The 23771-nt window shown below is 36.7% G+C and overlaps 1 protein-coding gene across 5 annotated transcripts in view; it reads left to right on the top strand.

Annotated features, from left to right (window-relative positions):
* Positions 1 to 23771, top strand: part of SNX13 (sorting nexin 13) — a 152372-nt gene that overhangs the window by 4415 nt on the left and 124186 nt on the right. For 3 of the 5 annotated variants that reach the window (XM_023732284.1, XM_023732282.1, XM_023732285.1), the window contains exon 2: positions 10235 to 10285. The exons of the other annotated variants lie outside the window; for them this stretch is intronic. In XM_023732284.1, the coding sequence (XP_023588052.1) occupies positions 10235 to 10285 (51 nt within the window). The remainder of the gene's footprint in view (positions 1 to 10234; positions 10286 to 23771) is intronic. 5 annotated transcript variants of the gene reach the window in all.

The raw sequence follows: 23771 nt of genomic DNA, 5'->3' as shown, positions 1-23771 counted from the left end.
TCCTTTTTGTGGCTCAGTACAAAATGCCTGAATGCATCATTAATTTTTTTTTTTTTTTGCAGTTGATATCATCAGTATACTACTTTTAGTTTTTTTTTTTTTTTTTTAAACTAAGTGCATAGATACATGGAGCCCTGGTGGCTCAGTGCTTAAGAGCTGTGGCTGCTAACCAAAAGGTCAGCAGTTCCAATCCACCAGCCGCTCCTTGGAAAACCTATGGGGTGGTTCTGCTCTATTCTGTAGGGTTGCTATGAGTTGGAAGTGACTTGACGGCACCTAACATCATAGATAATAGTGATAACTGTGAGGATAAATATTCATATGAAACTCTTCTCAGTTTTGCATTTTGTCAAAATAGACCTTTAGTTGGAACCTTTTCAGAAATGAGAAGCCATTCAAGTGATAAATTAAGAGCTATGTTAAACTAAAAGGGAAAATTATTCAGTTGAGCAAACTAGTATGTACAGTGAACTTTGAAACCTGTGAAATATGATAGGCTCGTGTGAATTGAAAGTACAGCCCAAGTAGTTTTTCTAGACTTTGTTTTTAAATAAAGAGGAGTTTTATAGTTCTCAATTTAAACTTTTTGGCTTCGATTTGTGTTAGTATTCTGAGTACAATTGACTTATTTAGAAGACTTGCTAGCTGTATCTGTGTATTTATGTCTTTTCTATAGAGGAATGAGAGGTTTTTTTTTTTCTTTTTCCTTTTTAGTTGCTATCCCCACGGTATGACAGCACACTCCCCGTTTCCACCCTGGGTTCCCCGTGTCCATTCCACCAGTTCCTGCCTCTTCCTGCCTTCTCTTCCTGCTTTGGGACACGAGCTGCCCATTTGGTCTTGTGTATCTGACTGAACTAAGAAGCACATTGCTTATGTGTATTATTTTTTGTTTTATAGTCCTGCCTAATCTATGTCTGAAGAGTGGGCTTCAGGAATGGTTTCGGTTGTGGATTAACAGTGCGTCCAGAGGCCATAGTTTCGGGGGTTCTGCCAGTCTCTGTCAGACCATTAAGTCGGGTCTTTTTATGTGAATTTGAGTTCTGTTCTAATTTTTCTCCTGCTCTGTCTGGGACTCTCTGTGGTGTTCCTTGTCAGGCTGGTCATTGATGAGAGATTTTTTTCATGTCCAGTTAAATTTTTTTTCCCCCTTCTAATGTCTTTGCCTCTGTTAGGACTCGTTACCCTTAAAGTTACTCCTACAACGTTTGGCAAAAAATTTTTCATAGTAGACCTGAAAATTACTTAATATTCACCCCATCCCTTTTTTAAATAACAGTAAACTTCCACATAGCAGGACTAGTTGGGGGATGGGATGTTTGTTAACCCAGGAGTTCATTTCAGTGAATCTGAATTTTCATAACATTAGAATATAATGAAATATTTATCAATAAATCTTCAGGAAACACTTTAAACTTTTCTTGATGTTTCAAAAGCTATTAGGGTTATCATTTTGAGCATTTATTATTACAGAGAACTGAAAGTATAGCAGATGTAGGAAAAAGTGTTGAATTTCTTCAGTGCAGTGGCACACTCTGGACGTTGTTTTTGAATAAAAACTAATTATCAGCCTGTTGTCACTTATCTTGTGCTTTTAAAAATAGCGCATAAAAATTGTAGTTATTTGAACTTATTACTTATTTGGATTATGTGTAGATGTGGGGTGTTAAGTGAACATTAAATAAAAATAGCTTATGCTGTCATTACATCTGTGATTTTATGTATTAACACTGATTCTTGATTTTGAGGTTGACAGATAAGATACCGATGGAGCAAAAGGCAGCCGCTTTTATAAGTGCTATGTTAATAGTTGTTAAAGGAGTGAAAAGTTTTGTGGGTCAGATAAATTTGGAAGATATTTACCTAAAGGAAATTAAATACGTTTCTTCTCTGGAGGGCTTTCTCTTGAAGAGGGTGGTAGAATTTGCTGCATATTGCAAAGTTACTTAACCATGGAGACTTACTTATTTTTTGATGTTTAGAAGATTAGAGTTTCTTGTACTGTACTTAGGAAAATCCTGAGATGTAGTGATTAGTTGTGCTTCAGGGAAGAGTCTGAGTACTTCCAGGGCTGTTTTTAAAAAGAGACACACACACAGACTCTTGCACATAATAAGGCTTAGGAAAAAGTATTAACTTAATATTATTGATTAATGTATTTGTAGTGAAAATACGCTTGGGAAGGTTTAATCCTTAAACTATATAAGCTGTTTCTTTAATTGTTAATTGTTGACATTGCAGTGGCTACTAATCAGATCAAGAACCATAGATCCATTGATTTTCAAAGGATGTTAAGAGGATTTTATAAGGGGAGTAGAAGGATACCACTATCTAGAATGAGTCTGGCATGCCACTCTACATACAGCATTGTTTAACATTTTTTGACAAGTCCAGTTGAATATTGCCAAACTTTTTTCAGAAATTTTAAAGGGCCTTTGTATTATTTCCATGGATTCTAATTTTTTCAGAGAGCCCATAAATATATTTATTAAGTAATTATTTTCACTGTATTTTACTAATCCAGCACACATACATACCTGTCTTTTGGTCCTTCTGATCAGCAGCCAGCTAGCTAATGTCACTGTATCTAGTTGATAGAATTGCAAACAAAAGCAAATTCATGTGATATTTTAGTTAAGCCCTACAACTTCATATCAGATAAATATACATTTTCTGTTAGGTATTTTCAAATACTAAACAATTTTAGACTTTCGTAACTCTCCTTGAGAGTCCTCGGTAGGGAGATACCAATATATGACTAGGTTTCAGATGACTCGTTCCCAAGTTTGTTGACCAGTTTTCATTGAAATTGATAAAGGATAGTTTCTTAGCTAGTTCACTGTTAAATGTTTATAATGAAAAGTGTTTGCAACATTAATTGCCACAAAATAATAAGATTACATTCAATTTTGTTTGAGCTAATGTGAGGATAAGTTTGGGAGTAGGAGTAGGAAGTAAGAAACTTACAGATTTGGAGGTTTAAGGTGTCAGTGCATCCTAGGGCCACTACGAAACATACAACTTTTCAGTGTAATAACTACAAACATGTATACAGACTTTTGCATATTATAAAGGGTGCTTTATAGTTTAATTTAATCATATTGTTAGACATACTCTTATGCTTGCTTATGATTAGTGCCATTTATAGTTTAATTAACTAGGGGCTGTGGTGGCGCAGTGGTTAAGCTCTCAGCTGCTAACTGAAAGGTTGGCAGTTCGAACGCACCAGCCGCTCCGCAGGAGGAAGATGTGACTGCCGACTTCTGTAAAGATTTTCAGCCGTGGAAACCGTATGGGGCAGTTCTGCTCTGTCCTACAGGTTGCTGTGAGTTGAATCGACTCTATGGCAATGGATTTGATTTTTTTTTTTTTTAGTTTAACTGTGGAATAAAGAGAGAGAGTAAAGGGAGAACAAAAAGGGTATGAGAGAATGTTTGAAATAGGGATATTAACTTAGGTGAAATCAACCAGGCTGTTAGCTGAGCAATCATAGAAAAAGAGGGTACATGAGCTGCTGGAAGGGAAAGAAATTCTATCATGGGGAAGAGTTTCTGATGCTAGCCATTTGGTGGCAAAGCCAGGTGACTTTACAGCTTTTCCTGAGGTTCTTAGGGTGTGGCTTTTTAATGTGTGCTTTGGAATTTTGTTTCACAGAACACCAAATGTCTGTTCAGTTGAGGGTAATCTAGAATCAGCTATTTCAGAGTCAGGTTTTAATTTTAATAATACAATATCTTTAGTACTTTTGAGAGAGGGAACTTTGAATTAAAGCAAGTGGACAGCTCTTAAACTTTTTTTTAACATTTAAAAAGTGGTTGAAATTGAGTGAACATAGGCTTCTGTTATGGTGATGCATACTATATCTATCAACAAATTATACCTTAATTACAGTAACCTATATGGCACGCTGTTTATAACAGAAGAGTCCCAACTTAACTGCTGTTTATGGTGTGACCTTGGGAAGTTACCTGAACTTACCAAGTTTTAGTTTCCTTTTGTGTAAAATTGTGATAATAATAGCACCTTTGCAGCTGCTCTCACTTCTTGTGAAGATCAAATAAGGTAATGGAGGGTATAACTCTTTGTAAACTGTCAGTCATTGTACAAATATTAGTAATTAATCACATCTTTTTTTTTTTTAAGTATGGTTTGCCTTAATATGAATTCAAGTCCTAGGCTCTATCTGGCTTTACTGCTCGCTAGCTTCTCAGCAGGTGGGGCGGTGTCCCTCGCCAGTGGTACAGTTGCAGGGGAGGCAGGGAATAGACTAAAAGAAGTGAAAGAAAAAAAATAAAGGCTGAGGGCATGTCTTGCAAATTAGTAATGACAGTAGTTTCTTGTGAGTCTGGTAGATGGTTTCCCAAGAATTTCTGAAAAGAAAGTTCCATAAAATGTTTTGAAAAAGGTGGCTTATTTGAGAGTTAGTAGTTATTTGTGTGTGCATATTCTGAAATATTTGTGGGAAAAGAAATCTCTTATTTTTAATCAACGCTGGTGAATTCTTAAAACAACTGTTAAAAGGAAAAGCTGCTGTTTAGGATAATATTTATAAGGCAATGATTATAACATACTGGAGATGGATTTTGTGGATTAATTTGTTCACCAAATACGAATACTGCCTACTGTGTATCGTTAGTTGCTGTTGAGTGGGCTCGTTTGTACTCATGGTGATCCCATGTATTAACAGAACAAAACGTTGCGTGGTTCTGCGCCATCTTCACAGTTGTTAATATTCTCAAGTCCCTTGTTCTGGCCACTGTGTATTTTGAATGCCTTCCATCCTATGGGGCTTATCTTCTAGTACTATATTGGACCATATTCTGTTGTGATCCGTAGGGTTTTCACTGGCTTATTTTCAGAAGTAGATCACCAGGCCGTTCTTCCTAGTCTTAGTCTGGAAGCTCTGCTGAAACCTGTCCACCATCGGTGACTCTGCTGGTATTTGAAATACTGGTAGCATAGCTTCTAGCATCAGAGCAACATGCAAGCCACTACAAGACAGTATGACAAACTGACAGATGGGTGGTAGTATTGTGTGTTAGGCACATGGTAGGTTCTGGTGCTGCATGGTGAGTCAGACCAGAAAGCTGCCTTCAGAAATATCACTAGGAGGGCTAAATTTAGCTCTGTGCCATCATTTAGCCTTGAGACCTTTTGTCAGAATAGAACAAATAATAGGGAGAGATTAAAGGATGAAAAATTAAGAGGAAGAGAAGTTTGGAGAGTGTAATTAAAAGGTAAGTGTGTCTTGAATAATTTTACAACTTCAGGTAAAGCTACTATTTTGGATGAGATGGCAGCTTTAAAATGAGCTCCTTGTAATTGAGAGGCCAACCTATCTCTGATGCCAGTATTTGCTCCAGGATAATTCACAGTGAGAAGTGAAACAAATGAGAAAATAGAGAAGCAAAAAAAAAAGTCTGTGAATGTGTTTTCTTCTGAAAAGACGCTTAAGTCTCCTTAGAGAGGCCTATCAAATTTTAACAAAGGACTCAGATGAGTTTGATTACCCTGATAAAAGTAATACTTCGTCCTCAGCCCCACATATTATATATTTATTTACTTATTATACATTTTTTTTTTCCCTAGAATGTACACTCCTGAGTATGGCGCTCACAGTTATATTCCCAGTGCCTAGAACAGAACCTGACACTTAGTAGGCCTCAGTAAATATCTGTTGAATGAATGAATGTTGAATGTTCCTCCAGTTAAATTCAGGGAAAGGTGAAAAATTGCTAAGATAAAATGGTCTGTGATAAATTTGTATCATCATAATAAAGACACTGTGATTGAATATTGTGTTTGGGATCAGTTCAGGGAAAAAAGAAAAAAGAAAGAAAAGAGTAAACACCAAAGACTGTTATTTAGGAATGTAATTCTGTCTTAATTTTTCCCACAGGGAAAAGTCTGATTAGATTGATGTTATTTTGACATAGCCAATTATACATGCAAAAACGATTTGGATTTTACCTTGGCATCTCTTCCTGCTTGATTTTTAGTATAATTTCATATGAGTACCGTTTGAAATTTGTATTCCTGAGGTAGATAAAGAAACCTTTATGATAGTAGATCAATGCTGATTTTCATGGCACTTTGTGTTTCACAGTTTGTATGACTTCTAATGCTACCTTTAAAGTTTGCAAGTATGAGTAAGAATTTGGTAATGGATTTCAGAAGTTGGAAATTTGGGGTGTACATTTTCAAGGAGGGCCACTAACTACCACAATCTCTTGCATTAAATGCCTCAGTGTCACTGTTAGAGGCAGAGTACTGATAGATCATTTCACTGATAATTCCATTGTGTATTCAGAAGTCGCATGTATTGGAAAAGTTCATTAAAATAATTCTCCTGTGTTAAACTGTTAAGATTTTCTTCAGGGAACTTTATGGTTTAATGATCTTTATAATACACTTTTGAATTAGTACCATACTGTCATATATATCAGTTGGAGTAACTCATTGGTTGATTAAACACTGTTTCCTCCAATTTCCCAAGGGGCCTTTTTATTCTGACTCATCAGTGAAACCTCTAAGGTGAATCCAGCTTTGTTCTTGACCTTAGCCCTGCTTTGTTGTAGAGTCCTTGATGTTACCTGATTTAAACCTGAATTGGTTTTCCTCCTGAAACCCTGGAGCTGTTTTTAGCCTAGCTGTCGTTTGACTTATAAGAGAGTGTGTGATTCTTTCTGTTATGAGTTCTTTTATTTTCAGGCTAAACTTGTGTGACAACATGCATGTGGAGAATGGCTTTTGGATTCACCATCATTTGAGGCTTGGAAATTATAAAACTGATTGAAGTTGTACAGTTTTAGTGGAAGAGTTCAGTATGAAATAAAAATTCACCTCCTTTCATACATAAATTTTGAGAAATAATTATCTAACTTTGAGATATGATATTATGTATTATCCAATGTTTCTTCAAGCCATAATATTGTACTTTGCAACTTTTTCTTGATTTCTCTTCCTAAGTTTGAGATAGCATTTTTTCTCAGAACTTTCCTCAGGCGAGAAATACTATTCTTGTTTAATCAGACTGCAACCATTACTGTAATCAGTGACTTTTACATCTGATGTTAATTGCTAACATCTTGTGCTTTTCCTTGAGTAGTACCTACCTGCTCAACACTTAAACGATTGCAATAGTCTAATCCTGGTAGAAGATCAGGAGAATAATAGGAAGTGGGCTAGAGGGAGGTTGGAGACAACTTGCAGGGTAGAAAACAACAAAGATACAGAAAAGGAAACTAAAACAATATAACAAATAGTGGGTGTTGGTTACATAAAGGTTTTAGAAAAATAAATTAGGTGTAAGAGTTATTTTATAATTTATTAAAAATGTATTTTATGAACCAGAAAGCTTTAGAAGTTATGTTGTCTGGTAAGTCAATATGCAATCAAATAATAGACACTAACGTAAAATATACAGGACTCCTGAAGTTAGTGAGATTATCATTGTACTGGGACTCAGACTGTTAATCATCTGTCTGTCTGTCGATCTATTTACCTCTATCCGTCTGTCTATTTACCTCTGTCTGTCTACCTGGAAACCCCGGTGGCGTAGTGGTTAAGAGGTACAGCTGCTAACCAAAAGGTCAGCATTTCAAATCCACTAGCCGCTCCTTGGAAACCTTATGGGGCAGTTCTACTCTGTCCTGTAGGGTCGCTATAAGTCAGAATTAACTCGATGGCAGTGGGTTTGGTTTTGGTTTTTTGGTCTATCTATTCTTTCTATCTTCTGATCAGAAATTGAACATCCCTTATTTCTGATGAAGATTGTATGGTTTTGATTAAGAGTGATGGCTAGTGTCAGATTATTTGGGTTTGAATCTAAGTTTTGTCACTTCTGAATATTTTGATGTGGAAAGGTTACCTTTCTGAGCCTTAGTTTTCTTATCTGTTTAATTTGTGAATTAATGGTAGTTAAGTTGGCATCATCTTGATGGCTGCTGACACGCCATAGGGCTGGCTGTTCACTCAATAAATGGTAGTTTTTATTATTATTTTCTTTGATATAAATAGCAAATGGTTTATTTAAAAAGCTTTGAACTTTAGTCTCAGGGGCCATCTAGGTCAATTGGAATGACACAGCTCCTAAAGAAAATGTTCTACGTTCGCCTTTGGTGAGTAGCGTCTGAGGTCTTAAAAGCTTGTGAGTGGCAATCTAAGATACATTTATTGATCCTATCCTATCTGGAACAAAGCAGAATGAAGAAAACCAAAGACACAAAGAAAATGTTAACCCAGAGGACTAAGGGACCACATGAACCAGAGCTTCCACCAGCCTGAGCACAGAACTAGGTGGTTCCTGGCTACCACCACCAACCACTGTAACAGGGATCACAACAGAGAGTCCTGGACAGAGCAGGAGAAGAATGTAGAACAGAATTCAGATTCATGAAAAAAGACTAGACTTAACTGCTCTGACAGAGACTGGAGGAATCCCTGAGACTGTGGCCCCTAAACACTCTGCCAACTTGGAACTGAAACCACTCCCAAAGCCCACTTTTCAGACAAAGCCTGGACTGGCCTATAAAACAAACAGTAGCAGATGTGAGGAGTGTACTTCTTAGTTGAGTCAAATATACAAGACCAAATTGGCAACTCCTGCTCAAAATTAAGACAAGACGGTAGGAAGGGACAGGAAAACTGGACAAATAGACATGGATAACCCGGGGTAGAAAGGGAGAGAGTGCTGTCACGTTGTGGGATTGCAACCAGTGTCACAATACAATATGTATAAATTTTTGGATGAGAAACTAACTTGAGCTGTAAACTTTCGCCCAAAGCACAAAAAAATAAATAAAAAGCTTAGAATTTAATGTTTGAAGTTGTTTTCTATATTCTTTGTTTTATTGAGGAAGTTTTGAAAGGTCAAATTAAACAAAGTAATCCTCTTTGACCCAGATGGTCTAAGTCATCCCTTACTTTCTATCTCAGTTTTTACTTTCTAACTTATATATTGCATTTCCAAGTGAATCCTAAGAGCTAGGTTTAGACTCAATTTTCAGAGGAAATTAAGAGAAATCACATCTGTATGATGTGAATTGATCAGGACCAGAATTTTTGGCTAATCAATGTATTTTTTCTGGCCACTAAAACTTTTACTGTAGATGAAATAAAGGGAAAATTGTAGTATATGCCTATAGTATACTTTAAAAGCGCTAGTGCTGTCCAGTTTTCTGATATGGAAAGGTACTGTGGTTCTGGTCAGTTGGATAAAGTTTGTGTAACCAAAACCAAACCAAACCCACTACCTTCAATTCCGACTCATAGTGACCCTATAGGACAGAGTAGAACTGCCCCTATAGGGTTTCCAAGGCTGTAAATCTTTATAGAAGCAGACAGCCACATCTTTCTCCAGCAGAGCAGCTGGTAGGTTCTAACTGCCAGCCTTTCAGTTAGCAGTCAAGCGCTTTAACCATTGTACCACCAGGGCCTCTTAAAGTCTGTGTAAAGTAGCTCTAAATTTATATAAGCTCTTCTGCTGAATTGTTTATTGTCATATAGGGAATAGAAGGGTGAAGAATTTTAAAATATGTTCGTTGGCTTGATTGGTATTAATAGTACTATGCATTGTGTTAAGAAAAGAACTTCAGGCTAAGTTATAAAATAAATTTTTTACTTTGTAAGTGTAAATTACGGGTATTAAGCATATAATTTTAGATTGCCGTTATACAACAGCTGCTTATCTGAGTTCAGGTAATAATACAATACACTATATACTCAAGGAGTTGGGTGTTCATGTTACACTAACACTTTAGTTAGTTTGAGATTATGCCATCAAGGTCCTTTGTGGGTGACTCTGTGTCTGTCTCTATTTTCCTTTCTTTTTTGTCACTGTTGCTTTGTGTGTGTGTGATTTTTTTTCTCTGCTTCTGTCTTCATTATTTTCCTCTATGTCTGTAGGCCTGCAGCTTGTTCTTTCAGGGTTTTGCCCCACTTCCACCCACTCCTTTCTCCCTCTCTCAAATAAGTTAAACAGATCACGGTAGAGAATCAAACTTTTATTTTTTCTGTTATACTCTATTTATGGGTTTGAAAATATTTTCCATTGTTAATTTAAAGGATGAACAAATAGAACAGTATATATATTTTTTCCTTAAACAGTACAGGCCAGTATAATTTCCTTTTATGATTGTATGACTCTTGTCTGAATTTATCTTGATTGAAAAGACTTATCCTCTTTGAGTTAAGTGAACACTGCTGAACTTTATTTTTTATTGTGAATTAACAGGGTCATTGTTCTGAAGTTGAGTTGTTACTGTACAGCCCTCAGGAATGTGAGGTAAACTATCTAAATCTATATTAACTATAGAACATACAGAAATTATCTTAATATTAAGTAAATAAAACACCTACAAAATCATCAGATTCTTAAAAATTATTAAGGACTGTAACATCTTAGTGTCAGATTAGTTACTTGGAGTTTTTCTGGTAAGTTCAGTTTTTCGAATCTTAATAAACCACTTTTATTTGATTATTCCAGTATTGTGTGCTGAATTCTGCACCTCACCTCCCTTTTTTTAAAACCTACTTGAGAGTCAGTATAAATCGTTAAGAACATGCCTGGATTTTAAACCAACCTCTGTTCACACCCCAGTTTTATGACTTAGCTACTTTCCTAGCTTCTGTCTCCTCACCTGTAGAGTTAGTAATATAACCTGTCACAGAGTTGTTGTGGGGATTAAATACATATAATAGTGTTTAGCATTGTCCTAGCAAAGAGTTAAGCACTTACTAAATGATAGCTCCTATTTTTATTGTTTTAGAGGATGCCTCTTTTTATAGGGAAGGTACGAAGTGCTGGAGACAGTGACAGTTCAGTGTTAACACTCTCTCTGCTGTGATAAATTTGTGATGTTTTGATTTCTCCTTAGATTACATATTATGGGGAAAAGCAAGTTAAGAGTTGTAAATAATAGGACTTTTATTATATTGCTGTAGTTTTATATGAGTGAAGGAGAAAGGGATAACATTTATGAATATGGCCTGTTTTATCGTGCTCTTGCACCGCTGAACTGTTTTGAATGGAGGTCTTCTGATAGATAAACTAAATTTTTTTTCCCTAATTCGTTATGTTAAAGGAGCGTAAGGTGAATTGCCATGTAACTGAGCTTATTTTTAAGAATGAGATACTGATAGAAAATGATCTAGATGTTTGAGGAGCTTTATGTACTGTAAGTGACCCTAATACAGTGGGTAGGCAGTAGATAGATTGTTGGGTTAGAAATGTCAGGTGCAAATACTGTATTATGGTCAAAATAATGCATTTTATTTTAGTTCAGTGTCATAGTGATAGGGAAACTAAAGAGAACAGGGTATTCATGGACTAAGAGGAGAGCTATTGAAAAACATGGACAATAAAGAGGATTTTAATTTCTTTTTGGTGTTTTCCTTCTGGCCTTGAAAAATACAGTGGAACAATCCCTCCTTCCCCCTTAAAACATTTCCATAGTTATTTCAAGAAATGTAATGAATTAAAACTCTCTCCATTATTCAGAGAGAGACCTTTTAAAATAAATGATTTAAATGCAATTTTGAAAGTAATTTTTTTGTGTTAGATGTTTTATAGGAAACACTAAATTTTTTAATATGCTTAATTATTTCAAAGAACATAATTAAAATTAGTAGTTACATAATTTCAACCTTTTTTGAATCTCACATAATGTTGATGAAATCTAGCTTTTTTTTTTTTCTTTATTCATGTACATTGACCTTGTAGGTAGGGGAATAGCATAAACTGTTAGAGATCATATCATTTTCATTCAGACTTGTTTTTATTGTGGTTTGACCCTTGAGTAGGTTATATAGGGGTCTCATTTCTTCATGTAGACATTCACAGCTAGTTATTTTTCTTTTTCAGGTAAAGATAGCTTTTACAGGGGGTGGTTTTAAAAATAATACATGCTTATGAAAAATTTAAAGATAATTGTAAGAGAAAATATTAATCACTAGTAATTTTATCACCCAAAATAACCACAGTTAGCATTTTTATCTTCAATATTATGTTGTATTTGCACACAGTTTTAGAAAAAGTGAAATCATATATAAATACATTTGTTACCATCTGTCTTAATGTTGTTAGGTGCCATCGAGTCTGTTCCGATTCATTGCTACCCTGTGTATGACAGAATGAAGCACTGTCCTGCCTTGCGCCATCCTCACAATCCTTGTTTTTTTTTGAGCCCATTGTTGCAGCCTTTGTCAAGCCACCTCATTGAGGGTCGTCTTCTTTTTTGCTGACCCTCTATTTTACCAGGCATGATTTCCTTCTTCAGGGACTGGTCCCTCCTGATGACATGTCCAAAGTATGTGAGACAGAATCTCGCCATCCTCTCTTCTAAGGAGCATTCTGTGTATACTTCTTCCAAGACAGATATGTTCCTTCTTTTGGCAGTCCACAGTATAGTCAATATTCTTTGCCAGCACCATAATTCAAAGACATCAGTTCTTCTTTGGTCTTCCTTACACGTTGTCCAGCTTTTGCATGCATATGAGGCGATTGAAAATACCATGGCTTTACTTAATAGATGATCTTAAATATACAAAACAATTTTACTTATGGATAATAATTAAAAATTTTGAACAAAATTGTCAAATAGAGGCACCAGTACATTAGAGGGAGACAGTACTCCAATTAAATGGAGTTCATTGCAGTTATGTAGTGATAGCTCATTATTTAGAAATGTATTAATATCATAACCTTATTAATTGGTTAGTAGAGAGGAAAAAAAAACAATTTCTAAGTGTTGTGGTAAATGCCAAGAAAGCATTTGATAAAATTCAACTTATATTCCTGATTAAATATCTTTAATAAAATAGATGGGTACTTTATTAAAAAATTATGTCCAAACAGATTTCAACAGCACACTTTACACCTTTTAATCTTACGCTTAGTTTTTTTTTTAAATTTTAGCATAAACAGGTTTGACTGAAGTTTTTCATCTTTGCCTATCCCATAGGTGAAAAATTATATTCTTGGTTTAAAATTTTGGATTTCTTTGATTGCTGCTGGGGTTGATAATTTGTTCATACGCTTATTGGCCATTTTTATGTCCTTTTTGAATTGCTTGTTTCTATCCTATTTTTCATTTGGATTATCGGTCTTCATGATTTATAACATATCTTTACCCATGAATTTTAACATTTCGTTTTATATGGTGCACATATTTTTATGTGGTGTTTTGTGGGCGGGAAAGATACTAGTGATAATTTTTTTTATCAATTTTTTAGAATATAAATTTTCAAGCATACAGAAATGTTGAAAAAATTACCATTAACACTCATGTAACAGTTACCTGGATTTGTTAACATTTTGTCGTATTTGGTTTATCTCTAACTCCTTGTGTCATTTTTGTTGTTGCTGTGGTTGAACCATTTTAAGTAAATTGCAGGTACTAATGTCACTTCTCAAAATACTCACATGAATCTCCTAAGAATAAGGATACTTTCTGCATAACCACAGCACTACTGTGACATCTAATAAGATTATCAGTAATTCCGTTATCATCTGTTGTTGTTAGTTGCCATGCAGTCGATTCCTACTAATGACGACCCCATGAGTGCAGAGTAGAGCTGCTCCATAGGGTTTTCAAGGCTGTGACCTTTTAGAATCAGATCGCCAGGCCCCTCTTCCGAGGCACCTCTGGGTGGGTTCAAACTGCTAGGGTTTTGGCTAGTAGTTGAGTGCTGTTTACCTTACCTAGGAACTCTTTCTCTTAGTGTCATACTCTTTCTTAATTGAAGTGTTTTAAAATTTTGATTTGCTATGTAAATAATTAAACCATGACAATATACACATACATAAATATTTTTTCTTTTTAAAATCCTCCACATGCAAATATATTTTAAAGATCCAGTGAAAGTTATTTCTTGGTTATTACCTTAATTTGATTAGCTAGTTTGTCTTGCTTTCTCAATCAGGATGTTTCGTGGTTTTTCACATGGTGTAGTTTTATGGTTTCATAGCAGGCTTTATGATCATTGTTTGGTAGAAATAAATGTTAGGAGTAGTGCAATTATTTAAATATTTTAAATGAGTGTTAATTGAATGTGAATAAGACAAGTTAAGGATATGGTTTGTCCTTTGTAAGAAAATATGTGTAATCTAAAAATAATGAAATACTGTTTGTGATATATTTTTTGTTTGAAATATTACATGCTTCTTCTGCTTCTTAAAAAGTCAACCAGTGCAGAAATGTTTACTTTTTCCCTTTTAAAAACAGTCTGAATACTTACTTCCGTACCATTATCTATATATAAACACACAGAAAGAATTTTAACTAATTAAAAAAAATTACTCTTCGAAGTAGTGATGTGAATTATCTTTTTCAGCTTTCATAATTTTTTTATTTCTTCGTTTTTCTCCAGTAGTTTTTGTTGGTTGTTACACCTTGTACCCTAATCTTCTTCCCTCTGCCCTGTAGTAGTTGCTCAGTGAATTGATTTGAAACTAAGAGCAAGGGCAACCTAAGTGTGGATAAGTCAGTGAAAGATTAAAGAAGAAGATAAATTGGTGAAGTTGTGTCACTAGAAAATAAAATCTTGATTTATAAAACGTTGGTTTAGGTGATTAAAGAGACGATATACTGTGTTTTCATTTTATTTATTCGACAAATTAGATGCCTGTTGTATGTGCCAGATATTATACTTGACATTAGGCATACAACAGTGAACAAAACATACACAGTTTATGTCCTCGTGAAATTTATAGCACGAGGTATTTACAGGAACATAAACAGGCAATTCCAGCATAATGTGATAGATGAGGATATTGGCAAGAGAGTGGTTGAAACGGTGAACCACAGAGTCTAGCCTAGATAGGGAAGTGAATATAGAAATGGGCTAAGTAAGGAGAAAGTAGAGGAATCAAGTGTCTTGTAAGTCGGAATGCCAATGAAAAATAGATGCAGTTGGTGTAACTTAGAACTGGAAGATTGTGGTCAGAGATTAAGATAGTTAATTTTCACGTCAGTGTCAGAGTAGACAAGGTGATGATGAGGTCTAGAGTGTTGTCTTATAATGGCTAAAGTAGAGTTGCAGTGAAAGTGGAGCTAAAGTGCCTGTGATATTAAGGTTGTTGGATGGATTATCCATACATATGTTGAAATAACTCAAGTTTAGCAGTACTTGAGATAGAGAGGAATGTCTTGTGCAATGTGCCAGAGTTTTTGTTTTTTTTTTAATTGTACTTCAGGTGAAGGTCCACAGAACGAATAGTCTCTCGTGAGACAACAGTACACACATTGTTCCATGACACTGGCCAACAACCCCACAACATGTCAACCCTCTCCTTTCTCAACCCTTTCCTTCTTTCCTTTCTTTGGTGAAAATACACACAGCCAAAGACACACCACCTCAAACATCTCTACATGCACAGTTCAGTGACATCGACCACGCTCCTCCAGTTGTGCTGCCACTCTCACACCAGATGAAGGCCTACAGAACAAAATAGCCTCCTACCCAACAGTTAATACACGTTGCCCCATGACAATGGTCAACAACCTCACAACACGTCAACACTATCCTTACTCAACCCTGGGTTCCCCATCACCAGCCCTCCCGTCCCCACCCCTGGACTGCTGTGCCCCATCAGTCCCATCTGGTTCCATGGGGCTGTCCACTCCTCGGCTGAATGGCAAACCTCAGAAATGATCTCACCACCGAGCCAAAAGGGTGTCTGGGTGCCACACTCCCGGGGCCTCCCCAGTCTCCTTCAGGCCAGTTAATCTGGTCCTCTCTTTGTGAGTTAGATTTTTGTTCTACATCCTTCTCCAGCTCTGTCCAGAACCTTCTGCTGTGATCCCGGTCAGAGCAGTCAGCGGTGGTAGCCAGGCACCATCCAGCTATACTGGACTCAGTCTGGTGGAGGCCTTGGTAGTTCTGGTCCATCAGTCCTTCGGACCAATCTTTTCCCTGTATCCTGTTCTTGTCATTCTCCCCTGCTCCCGAAGGGATGAGACCAGTGGAATATCTTATATGGCTGCTCACAGGCTTTTAAGACCCCAGATGCTACTCACCAAGGTAGAATGTAGAACATTGTCTTTATAAACTACGTTACGCCACTTGAGCTAGATATTCCGTGAGACCATGGTCCCCACAGCCCTCCACCCAGCAATTCAGTCCCTCCTGGAGTTTGGATGTGTCTATGGAACTTCCATGACCTTCCCTTGTACAAGTTGTGCTGGTTTCCCCTGTATTGTGTACTGTCTAACCCTTCACCCAAGATACCACTTAGCTATTGCCTATTTAATATATCCCCCCCACCCCTCCCATCCCTGGTAACCAACAAAGATTGTTTCTTTTTGTGTGTGAACTTTTTCATGGGTTTTTACAATAGAGGTCTCATACAATATTTGTCCTTTTGTGATTGACTTATTTCACTCAGCATAATGTCCTCCAGTTTCATCCATGTTAAGAGATACTTCACAGATTCATCATTGTTCTTTCTCGTTGCGTAGTACTCCGTTGTGTGTATGTACCATAGTTTGTTTATCCATTCATCTGTTGATGGGCATCTGGGTTGTTTCCATCGTTTTGCTATTGTGAACAATGCTGCCATGAACGTAGGTGTACATATGTCTATTCGAGTGACGACTCTTATTTCTCTAGGATATATTCCTAGGAGTGGAATTGCTGGATCGAATGGTATGTCTATTTCTAGCTTTCTGAGGAAGCGCGTGCCAAAGTTTTCAGTGAATGACTAGAAGAGGCTTGGAGATCAGTGGTTCTCACCCTTGACTGCTGCTTATTGGAATTACCCGAGAAACTATACAAAGGACTAATGCCCTTTTCCCAACTTTGCCACACACTGGAAAGTTCTAATGCTGGCTCCCATCCTCAGCTATTCTGATTTAATTTGTATTGGGTATAACCTGGGCATTGGGATTTTAAAATGCCCCCAAAACAAAAAAAGCAGCTCATTGCCTTCGAGTCCATTCCGACTCATAACAACCCTATAGGGCAGAGCAGAACTGCCCCATAAGGTTTCCAAGGCTGTAATCTTTATGGAAGCAGACTGCCACTGCCACATCTTTCTGCCGCAGAGCGGCTGGTGGGTTTGAACCGTGAACCTTTTGGTTAGTAGGCAAGCGTTTAACCACTATGCCACCAGGACTCCAGAATGCTCCCTAGGTAATTCTAATATGTAGGAATTGCACAAGAACAGGATTTTTTTTTTTTACAGGAAACTGGCAGGAAGTTATGGTTGGGACCTTGACCCTGAATCCTGAAATTGGGGTACATGATAAATGAAAGAAGAAGCAGCCTCTGTTTTAGAAGGCTGCAAGGGGAATGTTTTCCTCTGTGGAACAATCAGCTTTTACTGAAAGCAAGATGGTGAAGCTGTTGAAGATATAGAAGTATTTGTTTATAGCAGGTTAACAGAGTGAGCATAGAGAGGAAGCTTTGGGAAGGAGGGAAGTAGTGGGAAGTTGGATAAAGGAGGAGAAAGCAAGAACAGTATGGTGGTAAGAGTATAGGAGAGGATTGATAACTGAATAAATTTATCACCTTGGTGGTGACCAAGGATAACAGGTTGTAGGGCATAGTGGGTTCAGAATAGTCTGGAGAATACATCCAGCAGTTCTGTGATGGATGGCAGTTGGGAATTAGTTGAATGACTCTCAGGAATCTGGCAGTCTTGACCTTGATGGATTGACTTCATAGGAAGTCGTACGCTTTTATTGTTCTCTTTGATAAGGATCCTGGATTGATTGTGCAAGATCCACAGAACGCCCAGGGTTCAGGGCTGTTAGTCCTGTAGGCTCTCCCAGAGTCTTAAGGCTCTCGGTTAGTTCTCTGTAGCATAGCTCTGCTCACTCACATGTGCCCTTGGGCGAGTTTGACTCTGCTTTACCTAACAGTGGCAAAGCCTTTACTGTTTCTTTACTTTTACACTTGATGCTTTTCAGGAACAGTTTAGCTCAGTCCCAGATTTGTGAGCAACTATTATAAGTTTTATTTTTTCAATGTACAAGAAATGGTGTAAACTTAGAACGTTTAGAGTGAAAAAAGGGACCTTACAAATTATTAGGCAAGCTCCCTTTATTTACATTTGAATTTTATGAAGTGAGTTTCACAAAGATACCACTTAGCCTAGATTAACTAAAATAAAATCCGTTGCCCTCGAATCGATTCTGACTCATAGCGACAGAGTAGAACTGCCCCATGGAGTTTCCAAGGAGCTACTGGTGGATTCAAACTGTGACCTTTTGGTTAGTAGCTGAGCTCTTAACCATTACGCCACCAGGGCAGTGACTGTATATTCATAATTGCTACACTGATTCAAATTTGTTTTAAGAATAAATTGGTTAACTACAACCCATTTTTATTAATTTGACACACAACTTGTTTTTTTACACTGTTAAACTTGGGACTATGAGAACATCAGACACCACTGTCAGCAGATTGTCTCAAATATATTTTTCTTTTAAAATTGAAGAAAGCTTAGTAAAGTATAATAATATAATTATAGACTTAAAGAGTTACTCTAGTTACACAAGTGAATATGACATTGCTTTTTAATGAAGTGTTCATTAATTACATTTTGAAAAAATTTGAATATAGTTTTGGTCAGACTAAGGTAAGTAGTAAAGCCATAAATTTAGTAACAGCTTGGTGTAGAAATAAGAAAATTGTATGCTAAGTGGAAAATGTGACTTTTGCGTAATTATGGTATATCATGTTGACTAGCAATTAAACCCGTTTGTTTTTACTAAGCAAACTATACTGATTAAAGATTTTATAATTTTTAAATTAGATAATTTTGCATATAGTGACTTCTTTTGGATTATGAAATTAAAAGTAACTTTTTGAGGCTGTGACACCAAGTAGATGAAGCCCATGATGGATCATGGGATTTAGGCGAGATCAGAAAGATGCTTTCAGTGGCTGTGTTGTGATGTATGTTTTTATATGTATTTTTGTATTCATAGTTTTCAGATGTGCTTTATTTAGCAAGATGAAAACTGAGGAGCAATTATATTAATTAGTGACTATATTTCTCTCCTCTTTTTGGATTGCATTTGTTGACTTACCTGATTTTTATGTGGATTTGAATAGCACTCATTTCTCTAAAACTTACTTGATCTTTATTAAATAACTCTGCACAGCAAGGCAGTTGTCTCAGTTATCTGGGGGTACAGTCTGCAGTTTAGTTGTATAGATACAGATTCAGACTGTTAATGGGAAAGTTATTAACATTTTTCTTGACTGTGGCAGGTGATGACATCATTTGCCTTAAATTTTCTAGGTCAAAATTATACTCTATGATGTGAAATTCTGGTAATTTAGGTCAACATTTGTTATGTTGGAACATATCCAAAGCTACTTCCTAAGGAACATTTTGGCTTTGTTTATGGATACTCTTATAGTCTGCAACCTTATATAAGTAGGGTGGTGAGAACAGTAGTTAGGCTGTTTAGTTTTTATTAGTTTATCTGATTTTTAGTTGTATACGGATTAACCCTAATTCAGACCTTAGACTATATGATACCTGGTACCTCTCAGAGCTCAGAATTGATACTGGGAAAAAATGCTCAAGAGTTACTTAGTCCAGCCTTTCTTCTAGATTTTCCAGTTTTTAATCTTGGATATATTTTGAGTACTAAAAGACTATATTCTTACAACACATTAATTTTACCCTTTGAAGAATTGCCTTCATTGAACTGTTGTTTAATGTGTACATCCACTTGTATTTAAAGTCATTATGAGAAGTAGTTATCTTAAACTGTCTACTGACTCCCCTTGTGAAATTGCTGAGAACATTAACTAGTACTTCATGGGTTGTCTTTAAGATAAGTTTCTATATGATAACAATTTTCCAAAAATGCAGTATTGCAATATGCAGCATCAGTTAAGGAAAAGGGACTTTGGGTATCATCTATTCCCAACGTGTTTTACCCAACCTGTTTTATAGATTAAGAAATCGAGGCTCAGAGGGGTCAGCTATAAATACCTGGCCCTAGAACCTAGGTGTAGAAATTGTGTCTTCTAACAACTGGCCTTTGTTTCCCCTCTGCTCCATCGTGGTGACATCAGGCTGACTTGAAAAAGAAAATTGAGCTAAAGCTCAGTTTCTTTTTTTAAATTGTACTTTTGATGAAGGTTTACAGAACACCTAGCTTCTTATTAAACAATTAGTACACATACTGTTTTGTAAACACTGGTTACCAACCCCATGACATGTCAGCACGCTCCCTTGTTGACCTTTGGTTGCCTGTTACTAGCTTTCCTGTCCCCTTCTGCCTTCTAGTGCTTGCCTCTGGGCTGGTGTGCCACTTTAGTTTCCTTTTGTTTTATGGACCTGTTTAATCTTTGGCTGAAGGGTGAACCTCAGGAGTGACTTTATTATCGAGCTAAAAAGGTACCTGGGGGCCATACTCTTGAGGTTTCTCCAGACTCTGTCAGGCCAGTAAGTCTGGTCTTTTTTTGTGAGTTAGAATTTTGTTCTACATTTTTCTCCAGCTTTGTCTGGGACCCTCTATTGTGATCTTTGTCAGAGGAGTTGGTGGTGGTAGCCAGGAACCATCTAGTTGTGCTGGACTCAGTCTGGTGGAGGCCATGGTGGTTGTGGTCCATTAGTCCTTTGGACTAATCTTTCCCATGTATCTTGTTTTCTTCATTCTCCTTTGTTCCCGAAGGGGTGAGACCAGTGGAGTATCTCAGATGGCCGCTCACAAGCTTTTAAGACCCCAGATGTTACTTACCAAAGTAGAATGTAGAACATTTTCTTTATAAACTATGTTATGCCCGTTGAGTTATATATTCCCCTGAGACTGCTGTCCCCACAGCCCTCAGCCCAGTAATTTGGTCCCTCAGGAACTTTGGATGTGTCTGTGTTGCTTTCTTGATCTTGTCTTAGACGAGTTGTGCTTTTTTTTTTTTAAAGTTGTGAGCGCTTATTTGGTACATCCTTTGCAATAGATTTTGCAGACTAATTTCATCTGTTTTTTTCCATTCAAACCGAGATGAAGTTACATTCCTTCATTTAGTTTCTCTCACCATATTTATGTTCTTAGAGCTGAGGAGAATGGTTTTAGAGGGCTAAGTAAATACCAATGTATTTATTGTACAAAATAAAGGACACTAGTCAAAAAAAAAAAGAAGTTGCAGAAACACTGAAATAGTCTTGGACACTTTTAAGGAGTTATTTATAGATCGTAATTGATTTAGGGGCAGGTCAAATTTCTTTGTCTTCCACCCTTGGTATAGAAGTCAGTTGCTGAAGCTTGGCGATTATTTTTTGAATCTTCTTAAATTTGAGGCTATGATATTACTATACCATATTTATCAAAACAGTGCTTTGTATTACACTTGATAAATGGATGTTTTAGAACATTTAAAGCAAATGGTGTGAGATAGATTTTTTTATGTTTTGGAGGTAAGGTTGATTTTGATTTAGTTTGGGCATCCTCTGTCATCATTGAAGATGGCATATTTTCTTTTTCAGTATTTCATTTTTTATTTGGTTTTAATCATAAAATGAGTTTCACTAAATTATCTCTGTTTGCCAAGAAAGGCAGAGAAAAAAAAAAGTCCTTATGAAGAACATGAAAACTCAGGTCTTGCAGAGTTGACATTAACATATTTCCTATTAACCAGCTGGTTTATTGACTATGATTTTGGTTTTCTTTTTACAAGACCATATTACCTGCCAACTGATAGACAGCTTTAAGGAAAGAATTATGTAACTTAAGTGTTACAGCATTTGAGAGTATATACGTATCAGTCCCTCAATCCTTTTAGAAGAAAAGGGGACCTAGAAATGTTAAATAGATTACTCAAGGTCACATAATTAGTGTGTACTCTATGATTCAATTAATAAAAAAAGATGTATTCTATAGAAATAAAGATAAGACTATATATGTTTACAGTGCCTTATTTATGTATGGGGAAACCCTGCTGGCATAGAGATTAAGAGCTACAGCTGCTAATCAAAAGATTGGCAGTTCGAATCCAGCAGGTATTCCTTGGAAACCCTATGGGGCAGTTCTGACTCTGTCCTGTAGGGTTGCTATGAGTCAGAATCAACTCGATGGCAATGGGTTTTTGGTATTTATATATGATGTGGGTTATGGGTGATTTTTATTTTTGTTATTTGTACTTCTTCCTTTTAGGATTACATGTTTTACCTGTAATTAAAAAAAAAAAAGTTACATATATGAACTGGGGTTTAATAAAATACTTTTTCCAGAAAAGTATCTGAGCCTTTTCCCTGTGTCTCCTTTGGGATGACTTTAAGCTGTTACTTAAGCTTGAAAAGCCATCATGATATCTACTTTCTTATGCTCCATTCGGTTGCTCACTATTGGCTGTCATCTAAATATTTCTACAATCTGCCACCTCCTCTCCATCTCCACTACCTTTGCCCTATTTCTGGCCCTTAGAGGCTGACTGTAGCTGCTCTCTCATAGATCTTCCTGCCTATTTCAAATCTTACAGGCTTGCCTATTTCAGATCTTGAAGATAGTTGATAGAATGGTTTAAACTTGAATGTCCCATATGCTTCTCACAATTTATTTTATAAAAACCCTTCATTGGATTCCCCATGTAACATTGTTTCTTGCTTTAGTACCTACTCATGATATCTTCTCTTTACCAGATGCCCCATTCTTCACCTGGCTGTGATACTTTGAGGTTAATCTTAGGTATCACCTTTTCCAAGAGGCTTTTTCTTACCCCTCCCTTCAGACTTGGTCAGATAACATGCTCTTTCTTAATGCCTTGTAGTATTTGATGCATGTCGATCATTTTTCTTACTGTATTGTTTTATAATTATATGTTTGTATTTCTTTCTCAAGACCGTGAGCTTTTTGAGGCCAGAAAATATACTTTACTTAACTTTGAAAATTGCAGAGCCTACTATAGTAGGCATATGGGGTTGGTGTTAGCTGCCATCGAGTCAGCTGCTGACTCGTGGCAACCCTATGCACAACAGAATGAAATGCTGCCCAGTCTTGCATCATTTCCATGATCGGTTGCAGATCAGACTGCTGTGATCCACAGGGTTCTCGTTAGTTGATCTTTTTAAAAATTTTATTTATTTCGTTGTTGTTGTTAGCATACACGGCAAAACATACACCAATTCAACAGTTTCTACATGTACCATATAGTGACATGGATTACATTCTTACAGTTGTACAGCATCAGTTGATTTTTTGAAGTCAACCATGTCTTTCCTCCTAGTCTGTCTTAGTCTGGAAGCTCTGCTGAAACCTTTTCAGCATCATAGCAACATGCAAACCTCTACTAACAGACAGATAGCGGTTGTGTATGGTGTACTGGCCGGGAATCGAACCTGGGTCTCCTGCATGGAAGGTGAGAAATCTACCACTGAACTACCACTGTCCTCAGGTACATAGTAGACCTCAATAAATGTTTGATGAATGAATAAAAGAAGCTTCCAGTCTAGATGAAACAGATGTACATAAGTAACTACTGTAGAATTCCAAATAGTGCAGTGCAGGTAAAGAATGCAAGAAATGAACTTTGTCCCTGGGAAGATGTTGAGATACTTATGAGGGTAGGCTTGCTTCATGTAAGATATATGTTTGAGCTGATTCTTGAAGGGAACTTGCTAGAGGTTCTTGGTAGGGAACCCAAACGAAAACCATTCCTGTCGAGTTGATTCGACTCGTGGTGACCCCACGTGTTACAGAGTAGAACTGTTCCATAGTTTTCTTGGCTGTAATCTTTATGGAAGCAGATTGTCAGACATTTCTTTCACAGAGCTGCTGGGCAGGTTCCAGGGACAACCTTTAAGTTAGCAG

The sequence above is a fragment of the Trichechus manatus genome, unplaced genomic scaffold (assembly GCF_000243295.1).
Source record: "Trichechus manatus latirostris isolate Lorelei unplaced genomic scaffold, TriManLat1.0 scaffold00050, whole genome shotgun sequence".
NCBI lineage: Eukaryota > Metazoa > Chordata > Mammalia > Sirenia > Trichechidae > Trichechus > Trichechus manatus.
This window is presented reverse-complemented; position numbering and strand designations above follow the sequence as displayed.